The sequence below is a fragment of the Peromyscus maniculatus genome, chromosome 6 (assembly GCF_049852395.1).
Source record: "Peromyscus maniculatus bairdii isolate BWxNUB_F1_BW_parent chromosome 6, HU_Pman_BW_mat_3.1, whole genome shotgun sequence".
Taxonomy (NCBI): Eukaryota; Metazoa; Chordata; class Mammalia; order Rodentia; family Cricetidae; genus Peromyscus; species Peromyscus maniculatus.
The window spans coordinates 94,814,797-94,829,950 of NC_134857.1; the positions used below are offsets into that span (position 1 = coordinate 94,814,797).

Sequence of the window (15,154 nt, forward strand, 5' to 3'; positions counted from 1 at the left end):
AAAATATCAAGTATCTTCAGTCATTCTGCATCGTGACAAGAATATTTTAATCAACTAAAGCATGGAATACATATTATCGTAAGTGAAAGCAGCTGGATTTTTCATTAACAGCCAGCCTTTGTTCAGAAATAACAGAAATGTTTCCTCTGTGTCAATTAGAATTGTAATTACCTAGGGTGAGGGTGTTGTGTTTAAATTGTGGTGATTGCTATTAACCCTACAAAAGTGAATATGTATTGCCACGCTCATTAGTGAAGTTACATACTTACCTGAACCAGGCTATTTAGACAAATCTCAGGTGTTTGGAAGAAATCATTCCTTTCTGAGCATTGCAACAGTGACCAATGGTAATCGGTGTGATGAGAATACCCAGCATGTGTAAAATTTTAAAGCATCTCATCTGAAAAATGGTCAAATCTATGCATTTTCTTTGCAGAAACAGATACTTTTTAAAGATATTGATACCTAATGGAAGACTGTAGAACAGAGAGAAATATAACTCTTGGGTTGTCCACCAAAAAGCAGTTTAGGACAATGAATGAAGGATGAAATCATCAGGGGCATGCTTAAGAGTGGAAATGTCCAATAGCCAAGAATTCAATTGTATAGCATTGTGTTTTGTTAACATGGAAAGTATTCAGGTTGAAAATTAATGTATCAGAGATGTCACAAAGAGCATTTGGTATAAAATGAGAACTTTACTGAACAGTCTTGAAGCCACGGTCTGATAGAAATTTCTCCTCATCATTTGGGAACAGCAGCTGGGTCCTATAATGTTTCTCCATGCCCCTTTGAGATATAGTAGTGTCCTGAAATTGTGCTGCAGGTGAAAACCTGGAGCTTGTGAAAGACACAATTACATGTTGCACTCCAAGCCTATTAACTAGATAACATTTCTGGTGAAATGTGGTCAGGAAATCTTTATTATCAAAGGCAAAAGTGATTGAGGTATAGTCAAACCACTGTTCAAAGCGTGAGGTTCCTAAGGTCAATCCCTTTACTGGCTGGTTAGATATTAGAAATTGTGCTTTGAACTATGCAAAGATTGAGCAATGGCCTTTATAAAACAATTTTATTATAGTTTTTAAGTGAAAGAACAGCTAGATAATAAGAACAATAACAACACTTGCCTATGAGATAGGTACAGTGCCCAGCACATTGATACCTTACCCCATTTAATTTGTACAACCAGTCTATGAGGTTAACCTCTACATACTGCTTTTGTTACTTTATCTGAGGAGGAAGAACCAAGGTACTTTGTTCTCTAAAATCACACACTATTAGAAACTTTGCCTTTTGAAACCAGATCAGTAAAAATGGAATAGCCCACTTTTGCCTGGAGGATTTTAGTCACTTTGACACCAAGAAGCAGCCTCAATTTTCAACCCAGGTGCAAAGCTTCAGATAAGGGGTTTTCAGCCACAATATTCAACATTTATCTTAACTTTGTAGTTGCCAAGGAAACAGAATCCAGTGTCCACTTTGCAACTCAGACCTGATGTTAAATGCTTCGCGTAGAGCGTTGCTCATTTTGAGCACTATCAAGCTTCTGTTTTATCATTGTCTAAATGCATCTGCCCCACCAGCATGTTTTCAGTCTTGTTTCTTCTTTTGTTTGGGAGCAGACTTTCTGGTACCTCTGCTGTGCAATATCAGCTGATGCAATAAGTTCATAACACTTCACTTAGATCATGTCTTAAACCTCATTTGTATTTCTCTTAATTCCAAGCCAAGCATTGACACAGCTCCCTAACTGCTTGCTCAGCCGCCATCCTTGCACTTCAGTTAGCCTTCAATATTTACTTTGTTCCTTCTAACTGACTTTTGTCTAGCAAATTTACCTGATACCATTCCTTGAATTAGTTTTGTATTTGGAGTGATATTTACAAGGCAATAACTTACAACTCATAGTTCAAGAGAATCCAGTCCAAAAACAATGTGTGCACAACCTGGAGCTCTAGTAATGATGTAAGACAGCAATGACAGGAAGCTCTTGATAGAACAGATTTATTCACATCATGTAGCTAGAGTTTTCCTGCCTTGCCCACAGTCAGGACAAATCTTTGTCACCCGCCAGTCCCACAGCCGCTCAGACCCAACCAAGTAAACACAGAGACTTATATTGCTTACAAACTGTATGGCCGTGGCAGGCTTCTTGCTAACTGTTCTTATAGCTTAAATTAATCCATTTCCATACATCTATACCTTGCCACATGGCTGGTGGCTTACCGGCATCTTCACATGCTGCTGGTCATGGCTGCGGCTGGCAGTGTCTCTCTGCCTCAGCCTTCCGCTTCCCAGAATTCTCCTCTCTCCTTGTCCCACCTACTTCCTGCCTGGCCACTGGCCAATCAGTGTTTTATTTATTGACCAATCAGAGCAATTTGACATACAGACCGTCCCACAGCAACATCATGATTCAGGAAGTATTAAAGAGACAGGATGGACCAGGTTCTCACAGGGTCCTCTTCCAGGATATGCTATGCAAGCCTATAGACCTGAGTTTGTATCACCAGAATCAATGTAAAGGGTGGCAGAGGCAATAGTGCATCTCTGCAATTTACAGCATTCCTACAGCAAGACAGAAAGATGAGAAGGAGAATCCTGGAAGATCATAGGCTAGCTAACTCTAGATGTAGGCAGTGGCAAACAAGGCACATTGTCTCAATGAGGTATCAGGTAAAGATAGACACCTGAAGTTGTTCTCTGACTCCCTTCACTAGTGCTGTAGTAAATGCCTTCACCTGTGCTCACACATACACACAAAGACAAAACAAAAAACAAATATATTGATATTATGATGTTCAGCATAATAAGTTGATGACCCAAAATATGACTCAGCATGTTTAATGAGTTGGTGCCCTTAAAAGAAATTGAAACATAGTTTTACAAATGCTTTTATGGCAATAGGAAATGATGACAACTAAGCTATAAAATTTGAAGATTAAAAAGTAGTAAGAATAAGATATAAACAGTGAAAACAACTTTTATAAAGAGAGGCAACCTTTGACAAAACTTGCTTCTATTATTCATTGTTCAATTACTTCTCTATGTCACCATCATGCTGTTAGATGAGTATTCACAAAAGGGACTTGTTCTTAAGTCAGGATACTTTGAAATCCAAGGAGAAACTCAAAGGCAAGCTCACACAGCTGTATCTGTATGGTGTTTTGGTAGCTGCCTGGTCTTTACTAGTTTGATGAACTTTTGCAAAACTGTACACCTTTCATGATACTTCCAATGATAGCATGTTTGACTAACACCAAATTTGGGGTTTTTAGAAGTTCATATTTTACCATGTTTACCTAACAAGGGCTTTCAAATCACAAAGCAACCTTGACTACACATTGTTGAAGGGACAATAATGATAAACACTGTAGCTGGAGCCAATACACAAAACCAACTCAGCTGAGCTCCTGCTATTTATGCGAATTTGATAAATGCAGCTACAAATGTAATTCCTTTTCTCATTTTGATGTTTGGGTTTGTTTACTACCATCCGACTTTTTGTTCCTACTAAACACACATGTCAAATATCCATGAGGGAGATAAGCTTTATGGAACAACTTGTAACAACTTTTCAAAAAATTGCACACTTGAAGATCCAATTTTGTTCTTTCACGCTTGCCCTGAAACAGTCCTCTTTCTGATCACCAGGCAATTTCCCAAACTCTTTGAGATTTTTATTCCTAAACAATTTTTTCAGAGGTGCTTTTGGCAATAATTTAATACTCAAGTCTGCCCTAGTGAGTTGGGTGCATTAGAAAAATTTGAAATTAGAATCCAATGAAAATGAGGCAGAGATGAAACCATTACTTGAGAGCCAGTGTCTCCCTGGTGAGAGCTTTGCTCTGTTATATTATTCAAAGGTAAACTAAGAAAAAGTATTGCTTTTAATATATTCTGTGCTCAGTTGAGAGCACGGTGATAACTAAAGTACAGTGTTTTACCCCAATGATTTTAATTATTTTCAAAAGGAAAAATTTAAATCTAGCATGGTTTATAATACTGTTATTAAGTTTGCTCATGTCAATAAGATACATTTCTATGAACATATCCTCTAGAATTCAACTACATGTCCTGATTCTGGCTTTGCATTTCCTTGCCGTGTGAACGGAGTTCAGGTGATTACCTCTTGGTGGTTTGTTTCTTATTGATAGCAATCACCATCAATAGGGGTTGCATGTTTTGCAAAGTTTACAGAACAATGCCCAGCAGCATTACAGTGGAAGCCCCTAAAGGAAAGCTTTTGTAATGGGTGTGCTTCCTGTAGTTTCTGGAATAATATCATTAGACACAAACCATATTAAAAACATGAATACTTTGCATTTCTAAATTTAAAATTTCAAACATTTTAAAAAGATAAATCTTTGTATTGGCCATTTTCTATAAGTAATAGCCCTTGATTCCTTGTCTCACATAAAATAAAATTAAAAAAAAAAAACAACTTAAGAGTTTTGCCTGGAACGCCCCTGAAAAAACTTGATTTATAGCTTATTACATTCTACGTCCATTGGCAAGTACATTATATGCAGCAGTTTATTTTACCTTCACAAATATCAAAAGGGTTGGAGGCTCTTTGGCATCTCAAGCTACACATGAAGAAACTGTGAAGAGGGTTAACAGTGAGAGCACAAAGTGAAGAAGGTTTTGAATGTGCCACTCTGTTATGAAAGGGGCTTAATTCAGTTGAATGTCCTCATCTCCCAGATGAAGAACCTAAGACCTAGAACAAGACGACAACCAAGGGTCTCTCTGTTATGCCATTCTGCTTTCGCTTTCTTTCTAGCTTAATCCTGGCGTTATATTTTCCCCCATTTCTTCAATTCTGTGTACAAATTCATATTTTTTAAAAAAAAAAAAAAAAAAAAAAAAAAAGACCAAAGTGCCTTCCTCCCTCACACACCCATTTTCTCCTCCTTTGAAGTAGCAACAGCAGCTGCCAGAGGAGGATCCCCTGGGCTTACAGAGCATCAGTCAGCTCCACAGATGAAGGCAAAGACTCGAAGACAGAAATCCCTTCTCTAAAGAACCACACTAATGTTTCCCATTTAAATTCCTTCTTTTCTTACTGAGTTGTTTTAAAAGAATCCTGAAACTTCACAAAGGGTAATGGGCGACCTTCCAGAGGCAAAGCATTTCCTCTGACTGGAGGTCAAGGCCTCACTTTCCAGAAAGGGAAGAGTGGCCTGCAGTTGATTGTTAAGGATGGCTTTTAGTGAGGAAATGTGGCCTCTGGTTTTTAAGGACAAATGTGAATGAGACCTTGATAATTAAACACATTTTCATTTCCAATTTATTATTCTGTTTTTAAATATCTTAGCATGCATATTTAAGATATACATGATGTTGTGAAAGACATATAGATGATAAACTTTTTGTTTGTTTTTAAATAATTGACCAATTCTATAACATACAGTTCCTTCCATATTCACTATTGTAGAGGAAATTTGACAGGCCAGGCAAGAGTTAAGATTAGATTGCTCTTACACTTAGTTATGACTCTGGGAAACTTGAGGCTTATCAACAGAAAATAGAACAAGAGTTGACACTAGTACTTTATGGGTTGAAACATTCTAAATCTGTAAATTGGAAGAAGAAAAAAAATAGCACTTGTTACTAGTGTTTGATTCTTTAACTATTATAAACCCACAATATATACATTATCCGGTCAAAATCGCATGTAAAGTGCAACACTTAAATATTTTATATTGGTGTGGTTTTGTAATGATAGACTTTACTGTCAATTAACTCTAGAAATGTTCTCATTTTAAAACAAAATGATAATGTATTAATTTATTTTCACAGCCAATAATATTTTATTCAGAATGAACTATATGCCTGACACTTTGCTGTACATTGAGAATTTCACAAGAATTGAAGCAAATGTGATGGCATCTCTGTCCTCATGGAGCTTGATTTACAGGGGAGAAAACAGGCAATAAATCATCAGAAGAAATACATAGCACTTAACTGGCCCCTACAGAGAGAGGGAAAATTGCAAAGATTGAAGCAAGCAAGCAGGTGGAATAAGATATTATGGCCATAAAGATCTGACCTTTGAACAAAAACCAAAAAGCAAGTGGGACAGTGATATGAAGAATGCATCCCAGCAGAGAAAAAGAAGGGAAAAGACCTTGAGGTAGAAGATGACCTTATATCTCTGTGGTGAAGCCAGGGAGCAATTGAAGGAAAGCTTGCAGGAAGCAAAATGTCAGCTAATAGATGTAAGAGGTCTTTTTTTTTTCCGTTTTTGGTTTTTTTGAGACAGGGTTTGTCTACAAAGCTTTGGAGCCGTTCCTGGAACTCACTCTGTAGCCTAGACTGGCCTCAAACTCACAGAGATCTACCTGCCTCTGCCTCCCAAGTGCAAGTGCTGGGATTAAAGGTGAGCACCACCACTGCCCGGCATAAGAGATCATTTTATATATAACTTTCTAGTTCAAGTATTTACTATGAGTCCAGTGGAAATCTACTGAGTCTTTAAAAAAAAGTACAGTCCAGATTATGACTTAATAGGATTATTTTGATTAAGAAGTTGTAAGTGAACGAAGTGGTTTCCGGTCAAGGTTGATCTTGTAATAACCTCAATGAGAGACCATGTGATTGTGTAAAAGTTTCAATTCTAGGTATGTTTGGAAGGTAGAAATTAGGTTGCCAATAAAACTGTTAAGAAATATAGGGGGAAATAGTTACAGTTGAAAATGGAAAAAAAATCATGTCTTCTTAGGCAACTTTATGTATCTATCATATTATGGTCACTCTCATCTCCTCATCCTCTCTTTTCAACATTCCACTTCCCTAACCACCTTCCCCTCCCCCCTCCAAATCTTCTTCCCAATTTCACATGTTGTTCCTTGGAGACTCACTGGGTTTTGCCAGGGCTGTGTGCACGGGCAGAAGTGGGCAACTATCTACTGAAGCGTGAGTAATTCATCACTGGTCACACAACTATAGAGGATGAGTCCACAGATATGCCAGCTAACTGAAAAGTGAAAGGCTGCAGATGTGGATGCATAAGTACGACATTGTTGTTTATTTGTGCAAGTTTTGTTTTGTTCTTTTAGTTTTCTTTGTTCAGGGATGGGGAGCCATATGAAGGCTCATTCATAACATGCTCAATTAAAGATGCCTATTAAACATTGAAAGTGGAGATGTCAAGTAGATAATTGGAAATGCAAGTCTGAATTGATAGGAGAGGTCTTTGAGGAAGAAATGAATTTGGGAGTCATTAGCATATAGATGAGGAAGAATCAGCAAAGGCAATATAAAGAGAGGTCAGGAAGTTGGAGGAAAACTAGGTGAGTTGTATTCTGAAAGCCAAGTGAAGAAATCATTCCAAGTAGAAGAATGTAATACTGATGAAGGTCAAGGAAGTTGAAGTCTGAGAATTGACTGCTATACTTAGGAATGTGGAATCAGAGGCTTGAAATAAGTAGTATTGGTGCTACATTGCCTTGGTACAACAGGAAAAATTGTCAACAATATGTCTGATTAGGAAGACAGAAATTGAAGCTGATGAATGGAATTAATTATCCCAAAAAGATACACTAATAAAGATAAGAGAGAAAGGAATTACTGAAGAAAAACCAGGATCAAGAGTTTGTTAAAGTGTTCATGAAGTAGCTCAGTGATAGAGCATTTGTCTTGCTTGGTAGGCCCTAAATTTGATTCCCCTGCACTAAAGAAGTTTGTATATAAATTAAAAGATGTGAAATCATCCTTATCTGCCTCTAGAAAATAGTCATTAAAGAAGAAAAGTTACTGATATTGGAAAAAGAGGAAAGAATTAAAATGGTTTTCTTTGAACAAAATGAAAAGAATGACATTTGCAATAGTTACCAAAACAGTGAACCAAGCGCAGACCATTAATATTGTCCAAGAACTTGTAGAAATAAAAATTATTTTGCTCTTGCTACAGCTAAGTCAGACTCTGTTGTCAGTACCTAGGAATCTGGACCTTAGCAAGTGGCTGAGAAATTATGACAATAAACTGAAAGGTACTGAATGACTTTGTAAATAAGGGGAAGGTTAGTTTAATGTAGGAACACAGAAAAATATCTTTGACACAGGAGAATATGCAGATTGAGTATGTGGAGAAAAATTATGCAGGTGGGAGTTATGGTCATGCAACTATACAAAGTTCTTTTGTAGCCAGGCAGTGGTGGTTAACACCTTTAATCCTAGCACTTAGGAGGCAGAGGTAGGCGGATTTCTGAGTTGGAAATCAACCTGGTCTACAGAGCGAGTTCCAGGATGGTTAAGGCTGTTACAGAGAAACTCTGTCTTGGAAAAAAAAAATTCTTTTGTAAGTGTTTGAAGTTCTCAGCATTGGAAGGATCACATCATTCAGACCTTCTCTTTAACTTGGTATATTGATATTAGGACTGTATCTACAGTGGAACTTGATGGCATGCAAGAAAGTTGTATTGCTTTCTTCACCTATAACAGTGACTGAAATGCATGACTGTGTGTCCTAAAAACTCAATTCAGATAGTCTGCAACGTTGTACAGTTTTGATTCTTTAAACAGCATTGTCCATCAGCTGCTCTTTTCAGCCACTTTTTTCAGTCAGTCTCAATGCTATCATTTCATATCCAGCATGAGTTACCATGTATTGAATGCATGACATGTTACAAACACTGCCAAAGGCATTCTTTATTCCGGTCCTTTAAATAGCCATTGCACACAGCCATTCTCCATTTGCAGATGAGAATATGTAGTTTCAGAGAGAATAACTGTTAATGTCACCTCACTGGTAAGGGTGCAATTCAGAGAAAGATCACCTGTGCCTCTCAGTGCTGCAGTAAAAGGAGGGCTGCTTCTAGGCCTGATGCCTACGGCCCTTTGTTTTCTGTTTGATGCTATGTCTTTTCATAGTCCATTTTAATTGGCTTATTCCTAGCCATTTCTCAAGTCCATTTTAGCTTAGCTGTTATTTTTTATCCAATCAACATGTACCTATAGTATGTGCTTAGGCTATAGTACCCAGAAACATGAACACATACACACACACACACACACAAACACACACACACACACACACACACACACACACACACACGTAAACACACACTCACAGGTACACAAATACACACAGTAGCACACAGTAGCCCCCAAATTAGGAAGCATATTTTGAAAATTAAAGCAATGCTAAACTTTTACACTTCAAATCAAAGGGAAAACTTACAGTGACAAAGCATGCCAGTGTTGTATGATATTGGCTATAAATCTTTTCACTTAATATACATTTGCTTATTAATTTAGTGTATAGTTCTTTCATTAAACACTCTCTGAAATAACCAGACAGGCTACCATTTAAAAAATAATGAATAAACATATTAGTCAATAGGTTTCAACATTCCATGTGCCATAATTTATGATTCTAGATTTTATAGTTATTGATTTGCTATGAGAGTGTAAAAAGAAAGTAAATTTGTAGTCAGGTTGCATTTTCTGTGAGATTGTTGGGTTAGAACATTATCATTTTTATCATTTTTCTGAAATAGAGGGTATTATGTTTGTTAACTTTTAATAATGTGCATAGGTAATAAATCAAATGATTATCTTTAATTAAAGACAAAATAAACCCCAAGTGGTTTTAAGACTGTCATTCATTAACTATTATTTTTTTTGAACTGTGCAGTCTTCACATAATATATAGGCTGCATGACCTTAATAATTAACTGTTTACCTGAACTTCAGATGTGGACACATCACCATCCTGTAACTCTTTATAGCACAGTTGACTCACATTGGGTGTGGGACAAGGCATTCAATCTTATACCTAAAGCCATAATCCTGTCTCTCTCTACTTCTCATCCAGATGAATTGTGCCCATCCTCACATTAAAATCTAGGATTGCTAGTGGACACTATTCTGTCACTTCTCACATCTATTATAGACTATGGGCTGCCACAATTCCATAAAAATCCTTACCAATGCCACTGAGAGTTTCTTCTTCTGGCATCTCACCATCTCTTTCCTAAACTATGGGAATATAACTCTAAGTGAATTTTCTTGTCTTCCATTCTTATTGTTCTCTCTGTACTCCTGCATGTCTACCCTGAATCCTAAAAGTGCCAGTTGTATTTCACCACATGAAACTAATGGCATCACAGCTTTGCCTTAAGCCATAGCATTGCATACCAGATAAAATTTAGGACATATTTGGGTGGCCCTGGAGCCTTGAATCTTGCCATCATTCCTGTTTCTAGATGGAATCTTGGCTATTTATTCTGTTACCACTGACACTGTGCTGTGGAAATTCTAAAACCAGGGGATTTCTTCTCTTGAACACAAGTTGCTAACTTCCATACAGAAAAATCTGAGCCTCCATCTGGATACATTGTGAGAGTACTGCAAACTATTTAGGTCTTTGTAAATTGAAGTTATTTTTATTTCTTACAATTAATAATCATTATAATTCGAGCTTTTATACTTCAATGTGGCACTTAGACCTCTTGTAACAACAACACATTTCAGCTTTTATGCTGTTCATAAACATGACTAAATCATACTCTTGGACCATTGTTCTTTTTCAGTATTCATGTTCACTTATTTGCATCTCTGGGAAATTGAATGCAGCATTCCAGTTGTGTTTCTTTTCATATTTTCCCCTTTCTTTGTAATTTTCAAGTAAGAGCCCCATTCTTCTCTGGCAGTCATTCCTATATTCTTCGAAAGATGCTATTATTTTCTTGACTGATAGTTCATTAATGAGTACAATTACCATCTGCCACATTGCTTCTTAAATTATCCCATAATTGCATGTATATTAATTATCAATTGTGGATATTAAACTTTGCTAAAGACACCCTCTCCTTTATTAAAACTGGTTGAATTCCAGGTGTATTTTCATAGCATTTAGATTTCTTGAGCTCCTTTGTATTCTTGCATTATAAGACTGTAACACTAATGTAAAATGCCACACTGTGTCCCTTGACTGCTGTTCCTCTCTACTTTGTACATAGACTGATGTGCTTAATCCTCATTGATCTCTCAGATGGCCTAGTTTTTTGAAGGACAAAAAGAAATAGTATCTGGTTTTCTGAGTATGATTTTTAAAACACAAAGACAATGTATTTTAAAGAGAAATGAATATGGTCTAGATTCCAAGCTAATGGATTCAAGGAACATTTGAAGGCTTTTAGCATCTACCACACTTTAAAGTTCCTTGAGGATAAAGCATACACACACTATAAAGTAAGTATCTCTTTCAACTTTATTAAATATTTTAGTTGTCCTGTTAACACTGTTAAAATATGTGTGTGTATGTGTGTGTGAGTAAAAATCTTATATACAATCAATAGAATTACCTAAGGAATAACAATGGTGTTTTTCTTTCCTATGTCTCAATTCTTTCCAATTAATCTTAATTCACCCATATTTCCCTGATACATTTTTCTCCATTTTTACTTTAAAATGCATAAATGGATTAAAAAATATACTGTGGCCTTAATTTGTTCCATCCAGAATCTGAGATTTAGATGTAGCCTGTTTGTCATATCTGCAGAAATAATATAATGAAACCCCACATATTTGAATTTCAGAGCTGGAAAGGGCCTCAGCCTGAAACGTACCCCTATGTGTTTTATAGGAAAATACTAAAATCAAGGAAGGTTATGTCACCAGCCAGACTGACTGTTGGCAAGTAGGGAACAGCAACCAGATCCTCACAGCTCTGGCAACCACTTTTAATAGATCACACATTCTCACAAGTCACAGTCTTCAGTACTGTTCCTTGATACAACACAAAGTGGAAATAGAGTTAACCAAGTCTGATGTAGGGCTGAGAATCTCCAAAGGAGAAGGGAAACCCTGGGCTCTCGAAGGGAAAGCCAGAAACAAGGAATTCTCCAACACAAGTTTCTGTTAGGATGTAAGGGTGTGAGGTGCCTAGACGCGACATTCACACAGGCAGTAGCTGTTGGTCTTTGGCTGTATTTTAAAGTGATGACACTGATCTTAAGTTGCTGTGTGAACAAGCAATCTCCTGTTCGCACTGCATGATCATCTTGGAAATCACTCACAGACTGTTTTTTATGCCCTCCTGAAGGCACTCTGGTCTTGCCCAGAGAAATCTGTACAAATTGAGTTTGGCGTTTGGAATGTGCACTTTGGCAGAACCCCATTTAGAGGCTTTTGACTTTGCTATGAATGATAAAGAGAAACTGATTGTACACAAAACCCAGAGGAAACGACTCTGTTCAGGGTGGTCACAGTACAGTGGGGCTGGAAAAGCTCCCCATCTCCTGTCCTCCAACCTCTGCTTTGAGCATTACGAACCAAGCCCTAGCAAGAATATTTTGTTTGTCCAGCCAAGTGTCCTAGAAGGGAGGAGAAAGAAGGCAAAACACTTGCCATGAGGGTGGGGGGAAGGAGCTTTCCAGATCTGCCTGGTGATTAGAGCTGGGCTGTTGATCTCTTTTCATGCTGTAGATGTGGCTGGCTGCAGTCACGCCTCCCGCTGCCAGCCCGGCTCGGGATCCTAATCAGTCACTATGAAAACTCATTAGCTCCACAGCAATGAGTGCTCCACTGCTGAAGCTTGGCGCTGTGCTCAGTACGATGGCAATGATCTCAAACTGGATGTCCCAAACTCTCCCATCCCTGGTAGGACTGAACACCACGAGGCTGTCGGCTCCAGATACTTTAGTAAGTCACTCTGTTGGGTTTGGCCATCTTGGGATGTTGGGTGTATTAAAATAGTGGGCGTTGTAAATTTCAAAGGCTGGGAGTCTGCTGCTCTCTTTATTGGTGGACTTCAAAGGTAGAATAGCTGTGTGATAACTTTACTCATGGATATTTATGAAGACTTTAAAGTTACACCCAGAAACGAGGGAGAGGGGACTGCTGGGGAATCAGCTCTAAAGAGGAAGGCTGGTCTCATTAAATTCTTAAGAATTATATGTTTTAACTAAATTGACTTGAGATCTGGAAGAATTCCTTAATGTGCTTTGTTTCTAACTATTATATTTCATGTAATATCTGAAACCTTTGTAACTTTTCCTACAGAATGAACTATAGAGGATATTCTTCCTAATCTGTTTTTCCCACAGCAGGCTCTTCTTTTGGAATGCAATGCCTATGGCAGTTTGTAATTAATTCTGTCAGAGAAGCCAACACCTTTTAAGCATAAATGAATTATAAAACGACCTCAGCAATTTAAAACCTGCCAAAAAAGATATTTAAAACAACTAAGGATTGTGAACCATAGAAATCATACCTGATAAAAACTTCTTCTTGTATTGTTTAATATTTTATACAGAATTTTCCTGGCATAAATCCATCTTATGTATTCTTTATCCATATAAAATTAATAAGTCTTAACCTTACTATATTTTAGTAAAGGCTTCTCAGATATTTTGAAATTAGGTGTGTTTATCCACAGTCGTAAGTACTTTAAGAAAAATATAAATTAATAGTGTTTCAAATGATAATGTAAAATTTCAAATAAAAGACATTCTTAAAAATGTCCTGCTATCAAATAAAACATTTAGAAAAAAATATAATACTTGAAGTTTCTATCTTGTACATCGTTCTAGTGAAATATGCAAAGAAAAGAAGCCCTCCATTTTCATTGTTGTTTGTAGTTTCTAATAATAACTTATAAATCAATGTACAATTAGCTGTGTAGTCTGACTAAATTAATTACATAATTTGCCAGTTTTTCCCAGTATGGAGACACCAGTGAAACACATGGTGACCGGATACAACCTGCCTTCCCCATCTTACTTTTCTGGAGTCCCACATGGTACCTCGGGGCCCTCTGTGTAGAGAATTTCTCCATAACCTGCATAGTAAGGCCTTGCAGCAGAGTTGTCAAGATTTGCAGTCATACAGATAGCATGATATGTAATTAGTGCACATTTATACAACACATTTTTTTTTACTTATTTAATACTTACTGAGCCAACTGTTTACAAGGTTTTTTTATTTTTAAAGACACAGTTGTTTAATTAACACTCTTAAAAAGATAATGTTAACAAATAATGAATCATATATCAAGTTTGGCATATTAACTACAGGTATATACTTTTTTGTATATATAGGCAACAACATAATGTTTTCTACTGTTATTAAATGAAGAGAACTAAATTTCCAAGAGTCATACTTTTCTCTCTAAGGATTTTAAATATGTTTTTAAGTTCAAAATGAATGATGGCTAGTTGATAATTTATTAGTCAAAACATGAACCATTGCTATAGACATGGATATATCCCAATACATCAATTCTCACTTTAGCTGTTCCTTGGAAAACAAAAACAAACTCAGAAAAACTTAGAGAATTCTGAATGTCTCATATGGCTCATAATTACACACCAATAAGTGGTATGCTGGTATTTTCTGAAGTGAAAAAATATTAGATTACAAAAAAATTATTTTATCTTATTTGATTCTTGAAAGAGAACTAGGGTCTTATCTAATTATTCAAGATGATTGTTCGTAGCCTAGACTCTCCATGGTGAAGAACAAGCAAATCAGTACATCTTCAGAGAAATATAAAATGTTGATGCTGGAAGGTTATATCAGACCTTTGAAACTGCCTGGTCTGGCTGTGTTCACACTGTCATTAGCAATATCATGTATTTATTCTCTTGTTTATTGATGTTGCAAATTAAATCTTAGATAATATGTGAAGAATATTATTTTTTCAATTAAAGCTGAAAAAGAAATACAAGGTGTGAAAGAGGTTCCGGGTCAAATAACAGGCAGGAGGAAACATTTGCTGGGCTTCTACCATCTGCTTGCTTCCTACACAATCAAACCCTTGCCCCAGTGAAGATACTTCACACAAACCTAGAGCTCTGGGGTTTAAGTTGTGTTCTGAGTGAGATAATCCATCATCTTCACTCTACAAGCGGGACAGCTGACTCCAAATATGCATGTGGCCAATGGGATTTCTATAGTAACCATCTAGAATCAAAACACGAGACCACAGTTCTGCCTAGTGCACCATGTCTCCAGGCTTTCACTTTCTAGTCCTTAGCCTTCATGGCTTCAAGTGTCTATTGGCTTCACTCTGCCTTGCTCAAACTGTTTCTCATTTTCCTGGACACTTATCTGTCCATCTACTACACACCTATATCCTCACCTTTTAAAATATGTTTCCTCATCTCCTTGACCTCACAGAGTAAGAAAAAAAGCAATG

General features: G+C 36.9%; 1 protein-coding gene across 2 annotated transcripts in view; it reads left to right on the forward strand.

Annotated features, from left to right (window-relative positions):
• Olfm3 (olfactomedin 3) overlaps nucleotides 1–15,154 on the forward strand; it is a 224,509-nt gene that overhangs the window by 163,644 nt on the left and 45,711 nt on the right. The window contains exon 1 of one of the 2 annotated variants that reach the window (XM_006990500.4): nucleotides 12,514–12,657. The exons of the other annotated variant lie outside the window; for it this stretch is intronic. Coding sequence (XP_006990562.1) covers nucleotides 12,529–12,657 — 129 coding nt within the window. The 5' untranslated portion in view covers nucleotides 12,514–12,528. Of the gene's footprint in view, nucleotides 1–12,513; nucleotides 12,658–15,154 lie in introns of those variants that run through there. 2 annotated transcript variants of the gene reach the window in all.